The sequence below is a fragment of the Nelumbo lutea genome, chromosome 2, assembly GCF_056320005.1.
Source record: "Nelumbo lutea isolate HS-2025 chromosome 2, American lotus-T2T, whole genome shotgun sequence".
Taxonomy (NCBI): domain Eukaryota; kingdom Viridiplantae; phylum Streptophyta; class Magnoliopsida; order Proteales; family Nelumbonaceae; genus Nelumbo; species Nelumbo lutea.
In genome coordinates, this window is record NC_142685.1 from 3,127,174 (window position 1) to 3,153,202 (window position 26,029).

At 41.3% G+C, this 26,029-nt stretch overlaps 1 protein-coding gene across 1 annotated transcript; it reads right to left on the reverse strand.

Annotated features, from left to right (window-relative positions):
- Positions 1-1,935: 1,935 nt before the first annotated feature.
- Positions 1,936-3,987, reverse strand: LOC148868107 (Putative membrane lipoprotein). The gene is made up of 2 exons (XM_088973111.1): positions 3,226-3,987; positions 1,936-3,134 (listed from the first exon to the last, which is right to left on the reverse strand). The coding sequence occupies exon 2, from the start codon at positions 3,032-3,034 to the stop codon at positions 2,096-2,098; it is 939 nt and encodes a 312-aa protein (XP_088829237.1). The 5' UTR covers positions 3,035-3,134; positions 3,226-3,987; the 3' UTR covers positions 1,936-2,095.
- Between the last annotated feature and the right edge of the window lie 22,042 nt (positions 3,988-26,029).

Below are 26,029 nucleotides of genomic sequence, written 5' to 3' on the forward strand. Positions count from 1 at the left end.
ATAAATATATTATTTATATTATATTTTATAAATTTATTATATTATTTATTTTTTTTATAAAAAATATGTATATATGATGAAAATATTTAAAAATTACTTATATTTTTTATTTTTTTATTTAAATTAGTATATTTTATTTTTTTTCTTTTAATAATTTATTAATTTTTAAAGAAACACAAATCAGATTCAAAGATTCGATAGGATTCAAATTCAAATCAAGTCCTATCAGATCTGATCGGATTAAATTCAATATAAACAATATTGGATCGGATCTTAATATACCCTTATTGAATCCAATCCGGTTCATTTGCATCCCTAGGTCTGCATCAAAATTTAGTGCGGAATGGGCTTAAGCGAAACTCTGTCTTTAGGCCCAAATTTTAAAGGTGGGCCTGCATTGAACTAAAGCCCAGCCCAGGCCGAAAATAGGCAGACAGACATTGTGACAGACACCAGGGTTCACAGGGCCGAAACTCCATTTTCAATCCTAACGTGCATGCGATGGCATTTGCTTAAAATTGAAAAGCATAAAAAGGGGGAGTAGGGGACACGGGTACAGGTACTCTGATTCTCGGAAGGTGCGCAACTTTCAGCCAATTCGCGTGATATTTCACACAAGACAATTTTCATAACAATGACATACCTTGTTGTTTAGGAAAAAGCCTTATGACATCCCCCAGCCCACGTCCCCCTATTTTCTCGCTTTCAAAATTTGTCACCTCTTTGCGTCTTCGGGTAGAGCTAATGTCGGTGGTTTTGATCTGCGTGTCTCCTCCGATGTTCTATCTGAGTTTTTCGGTGAATGAATTTTTTTTGAAATAAAAAAAGTGGGGAGAATGACTTTTCAGCCCACCTCTAGATTTTTTAGTCCCACCGTATAGTTGGATAGGTATCATGCCAATATACGGGCATATAATATACCGTCATATATTGGTGTTTAGGTGGGGTGCTTCACATTTTCATTGTTGTAGGTTTGTGAGGTGAGGTATAGTGTATTTTTTTGAAAAAATTTGTCTCTTTTTATCTATATAAATACAGAAATTAATAAATCCTTGTAACGATGCTTTATGTATGGATACGACATGATTTTGGACCCATCTGGCATGATGGGTTATTGCAGTACGGCATGGCCTGGCCCAGCCCGGTTGCGTATATATAATATCCATATATTATATATAATATATTAATATATATAATTTTATTTTTTTATTATATTATATTATTTTATGATTGTATATATTAAAATTCATATAAAATAAAATTTTAAGATATTTTTAAAATTTTGTCCTTTTTTAATTTATGTTAAATTTTCATTATTTTTTCTCAAAATTTGTAAAAAATATGACTTGACCCAACTTACGGCCTGGCCAGGCCCATGGTTCGACCAGTGAACCAGCCCGGTCTGTGGCATGACATAGGCTCGCACGGGCTCAAGCCATGGACCATGCCTATAGCCGACCCCTCAAAGTATCAGGGAGAGAAGCACAGCCCGCATTTTGCATGGGCCTCACGCAAGCCGTGCCATGCCGGTTCAATACGGCCGGATTTACGCCTCTATGTACGGGTAGCTCGCTTTTTAAGCCTCGGTAGAAATGGTGGGGACGTGGTTACATGGGAACATCATTACTCAGACTATGTTGGTTGGAGAAACAGCATAAAGAAGAATATGAAAGAATGGAGATAAAGATAGTGATGAGAAACTTAAAAGCAAGGTCATAAAGAATTATGACCAAACTTTTTTGACGACGAGCAACAGTACTACCACCACCCATGAATGATTGTAGGTTTCAGGAGAGATGGTGTTAGAAAAAATAATAGACAGCCCCACGAGTCCCCCACTGAGCACTGGGCACTCTCCCCGTCAAGTTGCAGAGAATGTTGTTGTTTACTTGAAGATAATTTGCAGAGGGTTAACTAAACACTAAACAGGAAATATAGATTGAAGAACCCAAATTATAAAATCTATACTAAAGACACATACAGGCATAATAATGAAAGATTAATTTAAAAAAAAAAAGAGAAAAGAAAGGGAAAAATCAAAGCCCATTTCATTTAATCCCGATCCATGGAACTCTGATGGAACATGGGTTTCTTGTTAGCTGGTCTGATTGTTGAAGGGGAAAGAAGACAGTGGTAGTACTTGTGACGAACTTGAATGGCTCTGTGGTAAATGATGATGGTGAGGAATCTCCTTTTCTTTGTTCTTACCAACAAAGATTGTGATAAAAGATCTTTCTTCCTCATCTGTGACGGTTGATGGAGTAGGAGCTTTCATCACGTCATCCTGAACAGGCCCAGCATTTTTCTGGGTCCTTTTCTCAGCTTCTTCCATCAGTTTTCTTCTGTACAATTTTTCCTCTGCATCCTTCAAGAACTTGAATTTTGGAGGAGGGGAAGACCTTATCCTATTCAACTCTGCATCTATTGATGCTTCGAAGAGAGGATTGAACCCATAGTGGTTATAACGGTCCATAGCGGTTAGAGGAGGAGCGAAAAGGGGCGGAGAAGATAGAGGAGTCAAAAATGGAGTCTCCAGTGTAAGGAGATCACTCAAACTCCTACTTCTTGATCCTTTCCGGCTTTTATCACCTCTAGACCTTCCGTCTTCAGACTCCAAATCCTCTGCTGTCTCTTCTTTGATGGTGAAGAGGAATCTTGGGGGGCCTGAGAGATTGTGCAACCTCATGAGTTCCGTTTCCATGCCGTCCTCTCCAAAAGATTTTAGCAAAAAATCCTTGTTTGAGCCTGAATGGAAGTGAACTTGATTCTCTGATTCATGGGCATGGGCATCAGTGACTCTCACAGTAGTCCAAAGTTCTTGTGGGTTCAGAGCCGTGGAGCTCAACGAAGATGGTTTCTTACAGCAGAATAGATAGAAAAGTTCTCTCACGGAGTTGCTATAATCATCTTCAATTTCTCTGTTGGTGGTTCTCTTCTTCCACCATAACAAGTAGTAAAGCTCTGCAACGAGAGCTAAGAGAAGACAGCCGAAAACCAGACTAAGACCGATTCCTAAACTGCTCAAAGATCTCATATTTGGCTAAATCACAGACACCAAAATCCTCATCTTCCTTGAAAGCCAATAATGTATCCCGACTTCGCCTGAAGATCGCAAAGACCAAAAAACCACCTACCTGCTAAAACAGCCGAAAGATCCAAGCTTTTATTGAAAATTACATTCTTCTAAAGACCACATGTCTTGATTATAATGCTCAAAGATCCTACCTTTTGCCTGAAACCCATATCAACAATATCACCCGTCTTTGCCAAAAACCTCAGTATCTCACCTCATAGGCCAAAATGCAAACATCTAGAGGGGGATGAGTGGATGAGGATTGAGGAGAGAGATCCTCTAACGCTGAAGAAGAATCTCATCTTTTACTTGAAAACCACTACTCCTGCAAAAATGCTTCATTCCACAAACCAGCTACAATAATGGGTGGGGCAGAGAGCCAGAGATCGGCAAGGCCTTTCAATTTTTTTGTATGGTTAGAGAGTCGCATCTCGCTAACTTCGAGGGCTTCTCACATGGGTGCAAGGTAAGGAAAAGGAAAAGGGCTATGTCATTTATTGAAAATTGAAATTGCAATTCTGCTCTCAAACAGGATGCAAAATTAAAACAGAAAAAAAAAACTGGAAAAATGAAAACCAGTGCTCATTTCTCTGCCTGGCCAATGATGCCTAATGGAGATATCAATCACGTCGACAGCAGAACTGTTATTATATACTCCCGATAATACAATAATAACGATCTCACAATAAACAAAGTTGTTAATTCGGATGACCCTAATGTCATGTCCTTAAGAGCATTGGATTCCCTGAAACTTTGATAGGTCAGAGAGAGAGAGGAAGTTTCTGCTGTTTCTACTTGGTTAGGGTCTGCCGTGAACAACGCTATAAGCCAACGATATGTTGCTGTGTTAACAATCAGCATGACTTGTGTGAATTTGGGACCTAATGTTAGGGTACAGTTGTCTGTTGTCCACCGCTGATAAACAACGCATCGTTGGCTTTATAGCATTTGGATTTTGGACTCGTTTCCATTTTCTAGTTAACTTCTGCGAGATATACGAGTCCACTTCCACTATAACGGACTTGGACTGAGCTCTAAAATTGTGGGCTTTTGGAAGCGGCACAGTGCTAGGGCCTAGGGGGCAATACTTTTGGCTCCTACCATAGTCAGAATTAGACCTGTTCATGGGCCGGGTAGCTTGACAGCTCGGCCCACACTCCAGTCAGGCTTGGTCATGTAATTAGGTCCACGGGCTTAACACAGTAAGTCTGGTTGTGTTTCAGGCTGGGTATGAGATTTGTCAAAAAAAGCTCGGCCCGGCCCGATTCAGTGTTATATATTTTATAAAATATATAATATGTATTTTATGTATTATATAAAATATAAAAATAATATAATATTTATTAAAATATATATTTATAATTTAATATATACATTTTTATTTTTTTCTTTATAATCTCTCTCTATATATGTATTTATATTTAGCCGCTAATAGTATGGGTTAAATTTCGGGCTCGGGCCCAGGCCTGGGCTTTGAGCTTTTTATGAGGGTCAGGCTCGGGTTCGAGCCTTAAAAAATTCTATTAAAATAGAGTGAAACCCCAGCCCAAACACGGCCTGGCCCGGCCCATAAACAGGTCTAGTCAGAATGTCAGATGACTCAGTCCAAAGCGAGTTCACATCTGTGCCCCACTAGGGGCGCCCCACAATGTCCTACAGCGCATCCCTGCCGTGTATTGAAAATATCTCCTGACGATAATATCAAACCTGATGATATCATCATCGGGAAATGTTTCCAATATAAGGCAGAGATGCATTGTGGGACGTTGTGGGTGCCCCATCGTGGAGCACAGATCTGAACTCGATCAAAGCGCCCAATCACCTTTTCATTTTCAGATCTAAACCCTAAACCCCTACATCTTAAATTATAGGATAAACCCTGAAATCTAAACATTAAACCGTTAAATCCTAAATCCTAAAATCTTAAAACTCTAAACCTTAAATCCTAAAATCTAAATTTTAAACAATGACTTCTAGTCATTGAATAAAATGTCTCTGTTCAGATGCTTGTCCTCCAAGCAGATAGAATCCAATAGCGGTGTTAGTAGTTAGGTGTCTTAAAATATGCCCACTTGCCCAGCCTTATAGTGTTGAATTTAAATTGACATGGGTAGATTATTCTAAACACGAACCCAACCTTTTAAACAAGCTAATGGATCACGATCTCGTATTCAGCGCGTGACAATTATATATATTGAATGAAAACAATGCTGATCATTTAAAGGTTTGTCCATATAGAAAAAATTAAAAGTGCTACATTTCAAAAGAAGTAAGCCCTTATCCATGATAATAATTGTTTAAGCAATACATAATTATATAATTAATTATTTTAATAATACACTACTCGTCACTGTACTGAATGAAATCCCAATTCAAACTAAGATGTAATTTGTACAGTACATGATATTTATAGTATTCAAATTCTCAAACCAACAAACAATTGCAAGGAATTAATGAGAGATAATGAAAATCAAATTATTGTAGAATCACTTAATTTAATGTATTTAATAATTTTCTAAACGTGCAAAACAACTTGATTTTATACAGATCTTATTCCAAGCTAACACGGCCTATTAGGATCTGTATTTTTGGTTTTAGTGGTTAACTGTATTCATTTTTTCATTCTACGATTAATTTGTTTTTTGAGTAAAACAAATTTTTTGGCCTTTCAAGCGTGATTAAACTCATAAAAATTATTCAACAGAATAAAATCATGTAGTAAATATATTGATGATTAATATGGACAATATTATACTTTTGGAATTAGGCTACAGCCTACAGCGAGACATATGTCGATGTCCGTTACCTAAATTTAATTGACAAAAGACATAATTGCTATAATAAATCACCAGTCTACCTATGGGTTTACCCAAAACTGGTTGGACACTTGGATGGTGGACCATACACCTGCATAGGTCCAAATCCGATCTTTTTTTTTCGGATAGTAGATCTGGGGTTCAACTTCATTGAACAATGGAGTGAAAATCGCAGAAATACAATGGAATTGAGATACAGTGTATGCGTCTGTTTGAAGTAAGCAAGCAAAGTACCAACCCAGACTTATTGTTATTGTAGTTTCTTTTCTTGCACTTTCTGCACAAACCAACTATTGTGTGACAGGTTTCTAGAATTAATGTACAACTCAATTCTCCTGATTGGTTGGTTGAAATACAAACAAACAAAAAAAAAAAAAAAAGGTTTTCACATAAACAGCTTTCAACAAAAAGGTTGAAAAACATAAATTGTTTGGCAAGCACAAAGAAAACATTTTTCATGCCTGCAATAACCATCAACAATGCTGACTTGGTGGGTATTGATTGAGGTTGAGGATTGATAACAGAAGGTTAGGAAGGTGGCTTTAACTTTTTGCTATTGGCCCGTAGGCAAAATCAGATTCCGTCCACACTGGAAACAAGCACAGAGGATTCCTCCAAAAGAGCATTTCAAATAAAAGGAGATCCATGATTTTCAAAACCGGGAACTTGTCAGGTGACTGGTTCTATTTTTCATCAAAATCAGATTTTGACCAAAAAATGTTGATTTGGTCAGCAAACCACTGATTTGGATGGTCGAACCATTTGAATCATTCAACAGTTTTGACCATTTTTTAACTTTTGAAATTTTTATCAAAATGGGCCATTCGACTCGGGAATCGAACCCTTGATCGGTTCATTCCTCAGGTTGTTTTTAAAAACCTTGGAGGGATCCGTCACCAATGCTTAAGAGATTGAGAGACTTAAAGCCTCTTCAGAGTTCAGATAACAGGTGAACCACCTTGTTTCCCTAACGATTGGTGTGACTTATCTTAGCTTCTTCAAAGTGCTGAAGGAAGGCCCTACAATTGGCAATTATGGGGGTTGACCAAAGCATGAATGTATATCTAAAGTATACTCAATAATTGATATTTGTAAAATAAAGAGCTTAAAAGTAATATTTTTTCATAATAATTTTATAAATGTTAATTTTTATGCTAAAAAAATTAATAATTGAATGAAGAAAAGTCCAAACATAGGTCAATAAACCCAATCCCAAGTTCCATGACCCAAGTATGAGTGCTGATTCGTTTCCTGCTTTACTTTGAATAGGGTCCGGTATTTTGGGCATATCTTTCTCTGCAGATGTCAAAATTTGATGATTTTTGAAGATATAGACAGTTAAGAGATAGAGATACAATTCATCTATTGATAACTTTTTTTAAATCAATCTCTATCAAGGCAAAAAATTGGGGGATAAGATGTAGATTGGGGTGAGCAGATTGAGGAGCCTTGTAGCACAATAAAAAGGAAAAATCTGACTTAAAAGAGGGGACGACTTCTAGAGGTTATTTTGGCATTATTTTCTCAGTCTTTCACAAAATAGAAGATAAGAGAATGACGTCAAAGCGTGGCTAAAGCTTCAACAAGGCTAGGGAGGATCTTGATTGATGAGTTTTACTTGTTATTTTACTTTAATTCCTTGAGAGATTTCAATGTTTAGTTTTGTTCTTGAGAGATTTATTTTATTATTTTGATAAACCCAAAAGTTATATTCTTCAATTTCCATATAAGATTAGTCATGCTCTTTTTATGTGCAATTTGTTAGAAAATAATTGATTGGATATATTTATTTTATGGGTTGATCCTTGTTTGCAATACTATCAATCTGATATATTGTTGTTCTTGGGTAGTTTGTAAGAATAGATCATTCTGTTCTTCATCGAAAATTGATTCTCTCGAAACAAATACTTTTATTCTTATCGTTGGTTTCAAAGTTATATTTTCCGATTGTTTGTTTGGGATGTGAAACTTGCAACTGAGTAATAAATAGGAATCAAAGTCGAGACCAGTTAAGCAAATTGATCAAGTGAATCTTGAAGCCTTGTTCATCACAATACTACTTTTCATCTTTTAATCATCGTTACTTTTATTCATATATTTTTGCTATTCCTTTTATTTTTAGAAAATCATTTTTTCCAAGTTATTCACTCTTACCAATAACTCATTTTGTTGGTTTAATTAGTTTCTTTGTGGATTCGACACCTAAACCTACGCTTCAACGATCGCTTAGCCAAAGGTTATAATTTTGGGCGAGACATGGGTGTTCTATAGTGTGGATGAGAAATTGGTGGGTGTCAACCAATCCACACCGCATCCTGTGGCAGGGACCAATCCACACCACATCATAGTCTACAGTTGTTCTGAACTGTGGGCAAATTGTGTAGATTGGACTAGTCCACACCCAAAGTGGCATTTTGTAGGCGTGGTATGGACTAGTACACACACTTTTTGATTCCATGTATCTCATATACATTTATGAATGATCTCCACCAACGTTTTAAAAAATGACCTGAAAACATAATTATTCTGGCCACTGGTTCCTGGGTCGACGGTTCGATTTGAACAGACGACCTGTTCTAACAAACAAATTAAGAAAAATGAAAATAAAAAATGGTAAAAAACCATTGAATGGGTCAACGGTTTGACTGCTCAGGTCAACGGATGGTTGACCTTTTTAATTATTTTTGGCCAAAAATCAGGTTTGGGGTAAAACGGAACCGCTTGATTGGACGGTTCCTGAACGGTCCAACCGTCTAGGCCAACAGCGGTTCAAAAACCTTGACCTACACAGTTAATCATAAATATCTAATTTTTACATTTTATATGATAAATATAATGAAAAAATGCATCAATGAATTAACATTAACCAATAAATGTAATTTTTTTTATAAAAATAATAGTAAAATAACTAAATATTTTAATATATATACATTTTAAATATTTTAAAAATATTATTTTATTGATAAAACTATTAAAATTAAAAAAAAAACAAGTAAAATAATTAATATTTTATTGACAAAAATATTAAAATGTGAAACATGGCTTCAGCCTTTTAGAGAGAAGGTGAAGTAGGGGATCAAAAATAGAGTGTGAATGGGCCCTAACCACGAGTTTTTACCGTAAATGAGAAATTGGGGTGCATAGACTGCATAACTATCAAAACGGGTATTTATCTCATAGACGGGACTGAATCACGAGATGAACATAATGCCGAACACTACCTATATTTCTAATTCTCTAAAGAAGTTGCAAAGAAACCTTGGAAAGGGACTGTATAACCACTAACGAATCTCCTTCAAGAATAATCCGATGAAGTTTGAGTTGAAAAACAATGAAGACCATGCAAGAAAGCCATAGCTTCCGCCTCCAAAGGAAAACTAATTAACCCAAACCGGTGTTTCTCCAGCACCTATTACTTCTCCATTCGAATCTCAAGATATGTCGAGGGAGGGTGTAGGAACACTTTCTCTGAAATTTTTGCTGTCAAAATAGTACTGTGTGCTGTCCCATAATCCTCAAGAAAACGTGACGTTTGCATCCACACCCGTCGTGGGTCTGGTGTAATATTTTGGGGTAATAGCATATAAAGGCAACTTTTAGGGTTTAATATCAATAAAAGTAATATATTTTAAAAAAAATTAAAAATAGATTAATTTTTTAAAAATAATATCAATAAAGGATAAAAATACTGTTTATTTTCTTCTTCTTCTTCTTCATCAGAGCTCGCCACCACTCACCAGTGTCGCCTCCCCCTACCTCCGCCTCCTCCTTCGGCAGTGTTGCCAGAGGTGGCCAGAGACAGAGGTGGCGGCACTAGAGGTTTCTTTGTCTAATGCCACTACCTCCGCCCACCTCCGCCTCTGCCTCCGGCAACGTTGCTGGAGATGAGTGGAGACAGAGGTGGCGGCGGCGGTGGGCGGTAGCAGATGGCGGATGGCGGCTTTGGTGAATAAATGGGAAGAAGAAAAAGATATACAATATTTTGACCCTTTATTGATATTATTTTTAAAAATAGTTAACGTATCTTTGAATTTTTTTTTAAATAAATTACTTTTATTGATATTAAACCCCCAAAAGTACTCTATATGCTAAAAACCAAGCGCATATCTTAGTTTCCAAATGCACCAAGCAATGAGCATCACTTCTTTCATCGATTGGAAATTCCAGTCTTGCCCCCGCTTGGTCAAACAACCATTGGATCCACTCTTTAAAAGTACAATGCACCAGATCCGAACGAATTGGGAGTCTAGATCCAAACCAAACTCTTACTGCGAATTCATACTTGAGGAATAAATGGTCGCTTGTTTCCTCTTGCATCCCACACAACGTGCAGCTGGGGTCTACGTTCTTACTCCAAACAGCTAGGCTGGCACGGAGCAGTAGTGCTCCAACTGAGCAGCACCATGCAAAGAGTTGCACTTTTGGTGGCCCACATTTTTTTCCACAACTTGTTCTCATATGATGACGAAGTTGTATCTGCTCTGTTGGTTAGTTCTTTATACATGGAGCTAACTATTAACTCCCCATTTGTAGTTTTAATCCATACCAATTTATCATTGTTGTTCTCCCCGTAAGAGCTCATGGTATTCTCTTAATTGAAATCACTGCAACTTTATCAAATAGAGTGGAATTCTCCAACCGGATTTAAAAGTGAAATAGATCTTAATTATCGGATCACAATCGATTCCAACCCAACTCAACGTGTAAATGACAAAGTGTCAATTGGCCCATTGGTAAGGTCTTTTGCTAATTGCAATAGGGATTTGGGGTCGTATTTCGCTTGGTTTAGAGGGTTTATGGGATGAATTACTGTTAGAGGGGGATTCAAATTTACAATAATCTCTCTCCTCCCTTTTTTGTTTTTGTCCTTTCTTCCCATGAATGATTTTTTGTCTCATATTTTTTGGGAAAGAAGTGGGAGAGGAGTATATTTGTAGTTTTGCTCCATTTATGGGTAGAGACTCATAAGAGGAGAAAATTATAGATATTTCATGCATGTGAGGGGGGTTGGGGATGCTTTTCACACGCGCGCACTGGGCGCGAACAAGGGCGTGGGTGTATGTGTACGTGCGATGCACTGAATCATTTATTTTTTTTCGAATTACACATTTTCAATTTTAAAACGTGTCTCTTCAAATTCAAATTTAATTTATAAATAAATTGCTTTCCTTTTTTCTTGTCTCTTCTTCCTCCTTGTGCCTCTTCAAACAGATGCATTGTTTTGAAAAGGCTATTGCCTGAAAGGACACGTTTGTGTCCATTTGGATCTGAGAGCACTCTATAAAAGGAGTGTTGGCCGACCCAATCAAGAACACACACCATTTTTCGACTTTCTTTTCTCTGAAAAATCTGTGCATCAATCTTTAGTTGTTCGTGGAGGTCTGATAAATGAGTGTGCGCCTACCAATGGCCTATGGGTTGTTTTATCTTGGTGACCGATTTGTGATCACCTAATTGCACCGTAGGGAGCAAATACGATTTTAAGGAAAATGACCAAGTGGCACGACTCAACCCTCCATTTTTCTGCAATTTTCAATTTCGAATTCTTACAACAACTTCAAACCAGTGCAACTTCGGCTTAGAAAACAATTGCCGATAAATTCCATCTGCTCTCTTTACTATTTATACAACAATAACCCCTATTGTATAGCTTCTTAAAACATAAGAGAGAGAAAGAGAACACAACATATAAAGGCTATGCTATGTTTTACCATTTTTTTCAATATCAATATATCACTTTATCACTTGGGTTTCAATAACATTTTAGTTGGTGCGATATATTATTGCACGCGCATTTAATCAGCAAGTAGCAGCCACCACCCCAGTTTCAATTAAAAAAAACCAGTTTTAAGGTGAACAACTTTATGAGATGATATAAGAGCTAGCTTGATAAAAAAAGGTGTGATATGCGATAGTGCTCTTTTTGGTGTTTTCTCGTTCAATATGTTGATATAGTATTGAAAAACGCCTATATAACAGCACCAATAATGATATTAAATAAAAATAAAAGAGTAAACATTTTATGAAAAACACAGGCATGTCAATATACCACCATTTTCTCAAAAAAAAAAAAAAACTCTCAAGAAACAACAATGATTTCAAATGCCGTCAAAATTTTAGGACCAGGTGTGAATGGGCTTATATTCGTCCAAACTTACTTCAAGGAGAATGAAAACAAAAAAGTGCATGACAGGAGAATTGAGAGACCGGTTTTTTTAGTAAAACTCGCTGTGCAAGCAACATAGGAAGCAAAAACAGAGCGTCATTTTCCTTTCATAGGACATGTTTTACTGCATCACTTGCATTGCAGTGAAGGAAGAATTCGGCTTCAGTCAGGGCAAAGCCGGTTTGAGCACCTTCTATTGCCTTGTCTCGTACTTGTGTTCTTTATTTTATGGAAAGATATTTTTAATGCAAAGATAAAAAAGGCTGTTAGAACTGTATGAACATAGCTTTGCCCTGATAGAAGTCGAACTGGTGAAGCGAGGGTATGTTTGGCTTGATGGAAAATTAATCTGACAAATCCATAGTCTTCAAAAAGGGAATATCTATAATGCCCGCCGTAAATTTTGTTAAAAACCCACTGATTTGTTAGCACTCCTATGATGCCTGTTGATTGATTATCAGTTTTTCCAGCATCATACTAAAACCCCTTCTAGAAATAGATGGTTAACCTCTTTCCCTTTAATTTGACTTTCATGTGATTTGGCCAATTGCCCCCCCAAATTCCCGCCATTGGCCTAATGGCAAAACTGGATTCTGTGTTCCTGTCTTCCTGATGCCTCATTTCATCGATTGGGATAAATTCCCCCTCATCGAACAGTACAAAAGTTGGAGCCCATGATGCTGCTTTTCAGAATTGGATGATTAGAGTCATTACTCATTAAACTGTATTTTTATCATCACGCCTTCAACACAATAACCCTTGTCATTAAGAAAAACAACAAAATAAGGATGAAAAGGTAACAGAGGGGCCCATGCCACAAGAACCTTTAATAGTTAGCACCAACTTGGTGATGTTAGGTGGGCCTTCATTTGTTTTCATATCATTTAGCATGAGGGCCCACGATGGCCCACACTGAGGTCCTTTGTTTTCGCAAGGGTCACATTGTTTTATCACCACAGAAATGCCAATGACAAAACGACAGCCAGTTTCTGGTTTAAGGTATTAAAAATGGAAGACCGTGAGGAATCTTCATGGTCTAGACCAGGGCCAGTTTGCATTTTAATGTTCTAATCTCCCCCTTCCCCAACACACACACACGACCCACTTTATAAGTTGCTTTGATCTTGTGAATGTGGCTGATTGAACTGTCCACTGAATTAAGGACTGCTTTGGACTGGCCACCGTGTTCAATAGGCTGTGTTTGTTAGAGTTTTTTTTTTTTTTGCTTTCTAAAAGGGCTTTTAAATAATTGCTTATGCCTTATTTTTTTATGGATAAATACATTTGAGCGTTTGGCTTCTTAAACCAAATGCCACTTCGGATTTTTTTAGTGCTTTTGGCTTCTAACAACTAATTAGCCCAATAAACACTTAATATAAACACTCCCAAACACAACCTTAAGCCCATAGCCACCGGTACTCTCCCTCTCTCTCAATTTAATATGTGATGATGAATATATAAATATTATAGTTGTTTTCGTTGCTTACCATTTTTGTACGTTTTTGCAACATTTTATCTACTTTAGTATTTGTTTATATTTTTTTCTTTGATCTAAATTTTTATTTATAATGCAAGGTACCAACCAGTGGGTTGGTAACACCTCCTTCAGGTTGTAGTGGAGACTTGGGAATGAACCGTGTTTGGATCTGTTTATATTTAGACTGAGTTGAACTGGTCCAGACTCAGGTTGGGTTGATTTTGATTTATGTGAATTTGGGTGAAGTGTCTTGATACGAGGTAAAACTAATTTTAGTCAATATTTAATAGAAAATTAATACATTAATTATAAATTATTTCACTCAAATGAAGAACGTTAAAAAAAGACGCTAATCCAATGATTATCCATAACTTAACCCAACCCAACCTATTTAAATTGACCCAGTGGGTGATCAACCCATTTCCAACCCGCCAAATAAATAGACGGTTTGAGTGAATTAGATACTAGTTGAGTTGGATGGGTTAAGCAGGTTGGGTGAGAAATTGGAAAATTGCCACCCCTAAAAACATGTATAAAAATTAAGGGTTCATTATGTTTGGTTTGAAAGAAAAAATAGGAAAAATAAGGAAAAGACAAGAAAACCTTTACAAACTCTATATAGATTTTCATACCTTTCCCTACCTTTTCCTTTAAACCAAACATAGCAATCTGAATCGGAATGATTTCCCCAAGGCCCTAACTATCCAACTTAGTACTTTGCTCAGGCGATCGCATCCAGTGTTATTTTGTATCCAACATTAGGGTTCAAATTTGAGTTGGGTTACGCGTTGCAATAATAGGGATGTTTGGATTCTGGCCAGCTCTTGTAAATTGAAGAAAATCCCTCGTTATCTATGAGAACCTGACTACAGACTACCCCAACCTTTACGTTTATTTTCAAGAACAGTGTAAATAAAACATGAAAAAAGAAAAAAAGAATTAGAAAAAAAAAAGCTAAAAGAAAGAGACCTGCGTGTCCCTCCATGTTCTTCCTACACCATATGCGCAAATATAGTAGGTGTTTGATACAAAAATGTTGTATTGGAACTGTATTTTAGGTTGATCAATATAAAATTATGTAAGATTTTTTACCTGAAATATTTTGAATTGATCAACACAAATTGCTATTTTTATTTAAAATGTTAAATTTATATTTCTCAGACACATAATATACATTTTTCTTATTGAAATGACACTCACATATAATGTGGCAACGCATAATTCTCATAAATTAGTATTGATCAACCCACAAAATCAACTGCAATGCCACGGTACCAAACACCTCCATGGTGATTTGGAAATAAACCAGAAGCCCATCTAAAATCTTCAAATAATTTTTCAATGCCAAAGTATTCATCGATAGCCCCCCCCCCCAGCAGAGACCTTCCCTACACTGCTTTCGCCATGCAAATCTGGCTGTTCAGAACTGTAACTTGAATTGAGACTATTTAGATTGACCATGTTTTCAATCCCCATTAACACTATACTACACCTTATATTTATCCATCGTATTTTAATTTAAAAACTGCCTACAAGGCCACAATGGCCTCTTTGGCACGTGGTTAAGGCTTTCATACTGAATTTCCTTTCAATGATACAAGCTGAAGCTGTAGAGGTGAACAAACACGGGCATTCGGTGCCCCCGTAAAAAAAAACCTATTACGTAAAAAATTCCTGCATCATTGTTGGATTGGAGATCAACCCATCTTAATACATTGCTCAGAGCATTAGATCAGACCGAGATCGTTTTGGCTGTTGGGGGCTAACAGCTGGTGAGAGAGTTTTTAGAGTGGATACGTTCACCTATTCACTCTCGTATCTTTTATCTTTCATAGTGGTATTTTCAAGAATGTTGATGAGGGCGGATTCCATACTCCAGTGAAATTATGACACCTGGCACCTCATGCCAATTAAGTATAGCTTCTTGACAACTAGGTAGCTCATCTTTTAGGGGTAGCTCGGCACTTACAGGTAGCCTGGTGTCTTACGAAGAGTTCTCCACTTAGGGGTAGCTCGGCACTTACAGGCAGTTCGGCATAGGTAGCTCGCCACATAGGGGCAGTTCGGCACCTACAGGCAGCTCTTTACTTGCAGACAACTCGCCACTTACAAGCAGCTCGTCATAGGCAACAAGCCACTCCACAGGCAGCCTGGCGTCTTACGAAGAGCTTGCCACTTAGGGACAGCTCGGCATAGGTAGCTCGCCACTTAGGGGCAGCTTGGCACCTACAGGCAGCTCGCCACTTACAGACAACTTGCCACTTACAGGCAAGTCGGCATAGGCAACCGGCCACTCCATAGGCAGCCTGGCATCTTACGAAGAGCTCGCCACATAGGGGCAGCTCGACACTTACAGCCAGCTCGGCATAGGTAACTCACCACTTAGGGGCAACTCAGCGTATTGCAAGAAGATTTCCTACCTGACAACCATACCAGCCAAATCTGGAGACTGCGCCCACGTCTCTGGCCAGGCGGCGTCGTGCCTGTTAACTCTGACAATGCCTCATGTCTGAAAGGGACGTACCCAGCAATGGTTACCTGTGCCCACTAGCTCAGCCCTGGCAAGTAGTGGCTACGACAGACCAGATCTACCAGGACACCGCTATATAAGAGCTCCGACCCACCACTATCATCTTAAAGCTCTCTACTATCAGAGTGCTAACTTAGCCATCGGAGTGGCCCCACCGGGTAAACACCCCTGGGTCCTCTGATTCAGTTCTCGCAGGTTCATTGGCTCCCGCCGACTACAAGGAGGAGCAGATCATCTCATGCAGAGGGCAGTCGAGTTGCACTACGCAAGGAGGCTCGCCAACAAGGCAGCGCACCCAGCAGCTCATCCAAATAGCTCACCACCAGGGAGCTCGTCACCAAGTAGCTCACCACCAGGGAGTTCGTCACCAGGTAGCTCACCACTAGGGAGCATGTCACCAGGTAGCTCACCACCAGGGAGCTCGTCACTAGGTAGCTCACCACCAGGGAGCTCGTCACTAGGTAGCTCACCACCAGACAATTCGCCACCAGGGAGCACCATCATCCTCTAAGTCATAGGCCACCTGGAAGCAGGTCAAATGACGAAGTATTTAGCCAAAAATTGATACATCACGAAAAAAAATTGGTACGTGACAAAAAATAGTTACATCAATTGGCGCCGTCTGTGGGAACACACTACAAAAAGCTAAGTTCTCATCTTACAAAAAGCTAAGTCCTCTCCGCCCAAAAAGCTATGTCCTCACTTTTTAGAAACTGAATCTCTCGCTTTGTAGTTTCCATTTTGTATGAACTCAAAGACTATGTAGGGAGCTAACAGCCTAAGTAGCTCTACCAACTTTACTTTTAATTCAGATGAATCCTTGTTAGTCCTCTTTGTGAGATTTCCCCTACAAAGATGAGCTCTTCGTGGCTTCCGCAGAGTTGGCAGCCAACAGACTGCACAGGCGCCCTTGCTGGTCGAGCCTTCCAAGGCTCCCGTGTGAGCTGGCGACCTAAAGTTAGTAGTGCTGCTCTCGAGGGTTGAGCTCCTAGTAACTCCTTGTAGGAGTATGTGACCGGCATTAAGAGGCTGGCGCAGTGCAATCATAGCTCAAGGGCACCCACCTCATCAGCTCGGTACCTCACAGGTAGCTCGACACCTGGCCAGCTCGGCGTCTTACAGGTAGGTCAGCACCTGGTCAGTTCGGCACCTCATAGGTAGTTCGGTACCTGGTCAGCTCGACACCTCACAGGCAGCTCGGCACCCGGTCAGCCCGACACCTCACAGGTAGGTCGGCACTTGGTCAGATCGACACCTCATAAGCAGCTCGGCACCTGGTCAGTCTGACACCACATAAGCCCCAGTCGCCTGTTTGGCATGGGCAAAGTCAAGAAGAGTGGACTACAAGTCGCTCCCAAAGCCTACGGACAACATTATTGCTAAAAAACCCCGCCGCCTCTATGGCATGAGACACAACTACTTAAGACCCAGTCACCTCTTTGACATGGGAAAAGTCAAGAAGAGTGGACTACGAGTCGCTCCCAAAGCATACAGGCCACATTATTGCTTAAGACCCAATCGCTTCTTCAGCATGGGCAAAATCAACAAAAGTGGACTATAAGTTGCCCCCAGAGCCTAAGGGCTACAGTACTGAACTGGCGGAGACCTCCTCACCTTACAGGCAACTCACCACTTACATGCAACTCCCAGAGCCTAAGAAATTGGATAAGCGCTTACTAGCTCATCAACTTATGGGCCAAAAGGAGAAATCTACTCCCTTCATCGAGTTACTCTCAACTCGAGAGTGGGGGACAAATGATGAGGGCCCTCCAGTGAAATTATAACACCTAGCACCTCATGCCAACTAAGTGCAACCTTTTGACAACTAGGTAGCTCGCCACTTAGGGGCAGCTCGGCACTTACAGGCAGCTCGGCATAGGTAGCTCGCCACATAGGGGCAGCTCGACACCTCCAGGCAGCTCTTTACTTGCAGACGGCTCGCCACTTACAAGCAGCTCGTCATAGGCAACAGGCCACTCCATAGGCAGCCTGGCATCTTACGAAGAGCTTGCGACTTAGGGGCAGCACGGCATAGGTAGCTCGCCACTTAGGGGCAGCTCGACACCTACAAGTAGCTTGCCACTTACAGACAACTTGCCACTTACAGGCAGGTCGGCATAGGCAACTGGCCACTCCACAGGCAGCCTGGCGTCTTACGAAAAGCTCGCCACTTAGGGGCAACTCGACACTTACATGCAGCTCGGCATAGGTAGCTCGCCACTTAGGGGCAACTCGACGTATCACAAGAAGATTTCCTACCTGACAACCGTATCAGCCAAATATGGAGACTACACCCACGTCTCTAGCCAGGTGGTATCGTGCCTGCCAACTCTGACAACGCCTCGTGTCTAATAGGGCCGTACCCTGCAACGGTTACTTGCGCCCACCAGCTCAGCCCTGGCAAGTAATGGATGTGGTAGACCAGATTTGTCGGGACACCGCTATATAAGAGCTCCAACCCCCAGAAGGGAAGAGGATGAATTATGGAGGTAAGCCCTACACTCTAGCTCTCTCATTTCTCTAATATCATCTTCAAGCTCTCTACTATCAGAGTGCTAACTTAGCCATCGGAGTGGCCCCGCCGGGTAAACAGCCTCGGGTCCTCTAATTCAGTTCTCGCAGGTTCATCGGCTCCTGCCGACTACAAGGAGGAGCAGATCATCTCATGCAAAGGGCAGTCGGGGTGCACTACACTAGGAGGCTCGCCAACAAGGCACCACACCCAACAGCTCATCCAAGTAGCTCACCACCAGGGAGCTCGTCACCAAGTAGCTCACCACCAGGGAGTTCGTCACCAAGTAGCTCACCACCAGGGAGATCGTCACCAAGTAGCTCACCACTAGGGAGCTTGTCACCAAGTAGCTCACCACCAGGGAGCTCGTCACCAGGTAGCTCACCACCAGGGAGCTCGTCACCAGGTAGCTCCCCACCAGGGAGTTCGTCACCAGGTAACTCACCACCAAGGAGCTCATCACTAGGTAGCTCACCACCAGGGAGCTCGTCACCAAGTAGCTCACCACCAGGGAGCTCACCACCAAATAGTTCACCACCAAACAGTTTACCACTAGGGAGATCTATCATCCTCTGAGTCACAAGCCACCTGTAAACAGGTCAAATGACGAATTACTTAGCCAAAATTTGATACATCACGAAACAAAAAATTGGTATGTAACCAAAAACGGTTACATCAAATGTTATCAACAGCATTGGCAGCCAAAGTTTTTAGCATTAGACCCAATGTTGTTTTTCAAAAAACTTTGACCGTTGAACCAGGCTGTTGAAAACATTCTTGGGAATGCCATGTCACTTTTGCTGTTGTTGGCACCCAACAGCCAAAGTTACCTGGTCCTTACTTGTCTACGTGCTCCCCACGCCCATGTGCTTCCTTCACGTTGTAAAAGGTATCCAACTAATTTATCAAGGCCAACACACGCATCACTTTACCATCCTTTTATGGTTTTATAGAATTGGCCGTGTTGGTGCCCACCTGGACAAAATGAGAGATCTAGAGACCAATGAATTCTAGCATAGTCTAAGAGTACAACACGCAGAGGGGACATCTGTCAGGAAATGAAAAACAATGTAAATGGCCCCATTGCCATTGGGCATTGCACTACTTTTTCTCTTTCTTTAGAGGAATCTTCACAACCCATGTAAACTTCCTGTTTTCCTGGTATCTTTACAATATGAACAGGGGATGTTCCTTGAGACAGGTGCTCAGATTCTTTTTGTTTATCCAAGTTGCTTTTTAAGGGCTGGATTGGCCCTACTCGATTTATAGAAATGTGCTTAGCCAAGTCAATCAAAACCTTGGACACCTGCAGCTTTGATTTAGGAAGCTATCTCGAGTTCAAGTGTTATAAGGCTATGGGCCTTACAGTACTTTTCTTTTGATAAATGGGCTTTGCGTTACTTGTCCCTTCTTTAGTTGTCAGCTATTCATGCCAGGCATCACATCATCACTGAAACTGATTCTGTGGTTTTTATGGTGATTTTGTGGTTGTGATTTGTAAAACAATCTACTGAATGGTGGCCACAAGGCCCTCGACCATCCAAAACCAGGTTGAGGTTAGTCTAGAAGGAAATGTTATATGACACAACCCATTAAGCCCTTCCAACTTGGACAGTCCAGCTACAACTCAATCCCATTCGAGTTTTTTAATTAAGGTTTTAAAAACTGACCCGGAATCAATATCGTTCTGGCCACTGGTTTTCAGGTTTGACAGTTTGATCATCCAGTTTGAATAGATGGTATGTTTCAACTTAAAAAACAAAAAATAACTAAAATGAAAAAATGGCTAAAAATTATTGAATGGATTGAATGAATTGCTGACTAATTCAACGTTTTTTGGCCAAAGACCAAGTATACGGTAAATTAGAACCAATTCCCTAAACGGTTCCTAAGCCAAACCGATCATCCAGGTCAGCAATGATTCGAAAGCACTATTTTATACAGTTCAAATTTCATACACACAAAATCCTCCTCGCACCCACCTCATAGCATGTTGCAACTGCACATCTAGAACATTTCTCATATTTGTATGTTTTCATTTTTGGGGAAATGCTTCCAACGCACAGCTTCAAGTGTTACGAGGATTTTGTAAAGAAGAAATCTGAACTCGGTTTTGTATGGATTGGGCTTTGGTTTTTGAGATCCACCATAGCATAATTAATACTTCATGTGTATACAATTACATCTATTTATTTGTATTTATATTACAATATTAATATTCTACAATATATTTATAATATTATATTCAGTGTAGAGTGTATTTATAATTTATTTATTATATAGAGCACTATATTTGCCTCCAATAATGTGACAGATCAAAAAATTTAAATTCAAATAACATATATCTTATATAATTAATACTTACTTTTACACATGAAGAGCGTGGAGGATATGGGTGTGTATTTCATTATAAACTAATTGAACGTCAGCCCAAACCCAAACCACTCATTCAACCAAAAAAGAAAAAAAAAATGAAATAAACGTGTAGTTATTGGTTCTCTGCAACTGCGACAGGGGGGCCATGCTTGGCCGCAAGCAACACGGGACCTAGATGGCAAAAAAAAAAAGACAAAGGCTGTCACGGGCGTCTTGGGTATTAATTAAACCAGAACCTTTGTATTAACCGAAACAGCTCTGATTAGTCTTTGTGCCTTACTCGTTACAGGCTTGTTAGACACTTTGACTTGCTTGCTACCTGAACGGCTATCAGCCTGTCATTCATCTACCTTCTAAAACACACATCTCAAGAAACCATATTGCCTCAAGGTAATTAACCAAATCCCAAATCTGAACTAATTAATCTCATTTCCTGTACAAAATCTACGTAATGCGTGTATTGGGGATGCGAAACTTGGCTGCCCAGAACTTTGATATGGTCAAAACTCGATCAGATCATAGTCCCGGCCGGCCAGTTTCTGTAACTCATGATCAGATGGCCTTTCGGCATCAACATTAGGCCGCAGGTCTCGCTACCAAGCTTTACCGGCGGCAGTTAAGGTCCACCTTGTGTTTGAACTCAAGCAGATCGAGGTCGATTGCACATGAGTACGACGGAATGGTAATATATAAGCTGTAATTAGGTTGGGGTGTATAAAATACATAGGGCGACAAAGCTATGAGTCTATGACCCCAGCTTTACATCCAACATTATCATAGTAATTAAGCGATGGAGAAGTGCGAACAAATAGCTAGCTAGGCTCGGCAGAGGCGCGACAAAGTGGACAACTGGAGTGAGAATGGAGCCACATATCTATGCAAGGAGCATAGAAGCTGTGCTTGCACAAGGCTAGCTGCCGAATATCTTGGTCATCAGCAAAAACCGACAAGCACACGGAACACTCGTTCAGACTCCTGTACATTATACATTATGGGTGTCCTTCCTGCGTTTAAGATCTGCAGCTAATCCCCCATTTGGATTCTCAGTCTCATTCCCGCTGTCCGCTGATCATTTCTCCTGATGGGTCGTCTGATCTTCCACCAAGTCGTCGTAAAGGATGTTGCTGACACCACATGACGAACATTAGGTTGTAAGCTATGAGCAAGACAGCAATCAATGCAATCACCACCAGACCGTAGTGGAAGTGGGTGGTGGAGCTCGGTTTCAGATAGGGTACTGCTGGAGGAGGCAGAGATGCACTGAGATCACTATGAGTGCCTTCCATGGAATGTATAATGTTTGTTTGATATTATTACCTGCAGAATGGTAGCTCTGGGCACTCGAGATCGATGTTCTGGTAATTGTTCCGACCGATGTATATGAATATGTTGGAGTAGAAAAGTCCTCTAATCTTTATAATTAGATTCTAATCTCTTTAGCTATAATAATTGAAGCGAAATGAAGGCTCAAAGACAAAATTAAGTACACTATCACGGGGAAGCCATGGAATACTGATCCAAATGAAAATAAGAGTAATCGCAGCTATGACAGATATGTTCTTGGTTATCCAAAATAAAAACATATAAATAAACAAAACAAACAAATAAATAAATAAAGATTGAACATGTTATGGCCCGTGCCTGCATATAACAATAAATTAATAAAAGGGTACGTGGTGGTTTCTGCAGAGTGGAGTAATGGTATCAGTGAATCAAATTAAGTTGGGTTAGTGCTGCATTGATGAATCCCCCAAAAGCTAAGCAAGCTATAATTAAGATCAGTTTCAATGAAACAAATCCTTGTGAAAAACAAAAAAAAAAAAAAAAGCAAATCACTTTCACAACCAAGAACAAAGGTCAAGGTTTCCTGCACAAAAGAAACCATATCGTTTACAATATGGTTCAAATAGAACAATTCTGTATTAGAGCCGAGGCGATCACGAAGCTCCTATGCATAAAGCATAAAAAGAACAATATAATGGGATAATTTCTGTTAAGCTGAACTGCATGTAGATTTAGCTTGACAATTAGTCGAGTATATCGTTTCCGTTGTTTGAGATTACAAGGGTGATGTTACCGACCGAAAACAAAAAACATCCGAGGGTAACAAGAATGAGATGGAGAGAGATGATAGCAACAAAAAGTAAAATTAAAATCTCTTCATCTCTCTTTTTAGTTAGAATCTTAGAGAGAAATGACAGCAATGCCGTAAGAAACCCCAACCCCAGCCTTCCTTATCCTCCGAAGGCACCTCAACGATACCCGAGGGTCCTGCCTCATTTTTAGAATCTGGTTCACCATCAGCTGCGTTGGCCATCCCCTGAGTAATGCGCAAAGTGGTTATGGTGCTAATGTCGAGCTCGGGGTACGTGTTCTTGATCATCCACTGGCTTAGTTTAAAACCCCTTCTGTACGAGTTCACCATCAAGTCGTCAAAGCGCGGCGAGGCGATATAGTCATCGACAGCCTTCTTCTTAGCATCCTCGATGCCCTAAGAAAAGATCTCAGTTCTCTCCCTAATATCCTCCTGAAGGTATTCGACCTGATGCTGCAAGTCCAACCTCAGGTCCGCCATGTGCTTCACCACCACTCCCATGGCCTCGGTGTCTCTCTGAGACCTCGCCAGCCTGGCGTGTGCAGCGCGAGAAGCCGCTTTGGCAGCACGGGAAGCCTCTTCGGCAGCTCGTGCCCGCCTCGAGCTCCTTTCCGCTTGGGCCGCTAAAGCATGGATGGAGGAATTCACCTACCAAAAGGAAAAATAACGACAATGTTAAAAAAGTAATAGCAAGAAAACTAATGACAAGGAGCCCGACAAGAAGTCGCTGACTTACCACCATGGCATAAGTGGCAGCACGCCCGGCTACGTGGTTCAAAGGAAGCTCGGCCCACGCCGCGGCCTCCTCAGGGTAAACGGCCTCCCTACTTTTTTTAAGAGCGTGGTTCAGCGACAGCACGCTCCTGAACTCGCCTTGGCCTCCCGAGCCTGAAGGCCCAGCCCGGGTATAAGCAGCCTCAACGTAAGGAGCCCCTGTAAAAGCAGCCTCGACGTAAGGGACCCTTGTCGCTTCTTGTACTAGAGGGGCCATCTCGGGCTCCCTAGGCGGACCCATTGGTGGAGGGCTCGGTACCTTGGGCTCCGCATCTCGAGGCAGTTCGGCACGATTCCATTTGGTAACTCACTTCCTCCTCTTCATGGCATGAAACAGGTTCCCACCGCGAGTCTTTTCTGCGTCCATCACACCTACAAAAAGAGCTCGGCATCAGAAAAACGAAAGAATGGAAAGCAAAACAAAGGCAAGCCTCTGAGCAAGGAACCTACCCGAGCTCAGGTCGGCTTGGATGAGCTTGGCCTCCATCAGATAATGGTGGCATTTTAGCCCGAGCCGGGCCCAGTCCCAGAGGCCCTTCGTTGTCTCCCTATCTAGCGTAACACCGGGGTCAGGGGCAGCCAACCCCCATCCGGTTTGGAATGGCCACCCCGTTGCACTTCGTACCACGAAGTAATCCCGTTTCCATGCCAGGACCTTGTTGGGAAGATCTTGTAAAAGCTTGAACCCCGGGCGAGGAGATAGGTAGTACGCCCGCCTACGCCTGGGAAGGGGACCCGCTTGCTTCTTAAGCATGAGAATAGAAGAGAAGATCTCTAGGTCTAAAGGCAAAATGTGTTTGCAAAAGAGGGAGATAGTCCCAACCAAATTGCGGATAGAGTTTGGGTGGAACTGACCGATGATGACGCCGAAGTGGTTCATAACCTCGACGATAAGAGGGTGGAAAGGTACGCGCAGCCCAGCGATGAGTTGCTCCTGGAATATCACGATCTGGTTCGGACCGTGTTCCCAAGGGAAGTCGCCCGAGGGTATAAAGTAAGTGTACTCCCCAGGCAGGTTGAACTGGGTGATAAGGGAGTAAGGCCCCTCAGGCGTCATGGTTGAGGACCCTAAATTGTCTAACGTCCGACCTCGACGGAAGGAGGACACCAAACTACCCGAGGCGACTCGTCCTACGGATTCGAACTCTTCCTTGAGCTCTACCCCAGGCTCCGCCTCGGGCTCACTAAGGCTATCGAAGGTCGTAGCTCAGTTCGTGGAACCTGCATCTGACCCCCTCAAGAAGCTGTCTAAGCTATCCGAGCTAGACATCGGGAGGAAAGGAAAACTAGGAAGAAAATACTGACTCACTTGGAAAAAACTAACGGACTACGGAAGGTTGATACGAGCTAAAACTTGGACGCGAGCTCAAGAAGTGAACGCAGGAGAATGGCGATGGAAAGCGACTGGGGTTCCCCCACTATTTATACCCACAGTGACTGAAAACCGATGACCCTGATCGAGGCAAATCCAACGGCTCACGATCAAGCTGACTGCACGCCTCCTAAGACCAAGACATGACTGGCCACACATCTTTGGAAACCGAAGCGGCGCCATCGCATGTCTCCCAGCATTGAAGGCAGCAATGGCGTGTTTTTTGAATTTGAAATAACACCTATCGTCACGTCTCCCAGCATTTAAAGATGGATTGACGCATTTTCTGACATTTTGGCGCTCGAGGAATCCGAAAATCTCCTGACATACGCACACTTCACGCCATCAGTCAACCGGTTTGAAGTACGGGTCAAATCCACCCGTTACATCGCGAACTCCCCGCACTAGGGCAAGACCCTTAGCATGAGGAGTAGGGGCGATTGATGGAGGAAGATTTGGCCCGACCTCTTGGCCACCCAACACGTGGAAGCAACCGAGGGTGACCTGGCAGGAGCGACAGCTCAGCACGGTAGTGTGGTCAAGACGTGAGCTCCGAGAGGAGGAACCAACGGTCTGAGCTCTCCAAAAGGAGCCTGAACTTTCCCATTGACCCTGAGCCTTACGAAGAACGCAAAGGGCAACAACTCGAACTGGCCCACCCCAGGGCAGTTCGGGCCACACTTCTGTCCGAACTCAAGACCACCTCGCACACCACTCTGGCACTTCGTCTCCAGGCCGACGAACTGAACAATCGTACCTGACACCAAAGGAGTGTGCATCCTGAGGCAGCGCGCCTGACTGACTTAGGATCTGACACTTGACAGCCGCACTTCAATGG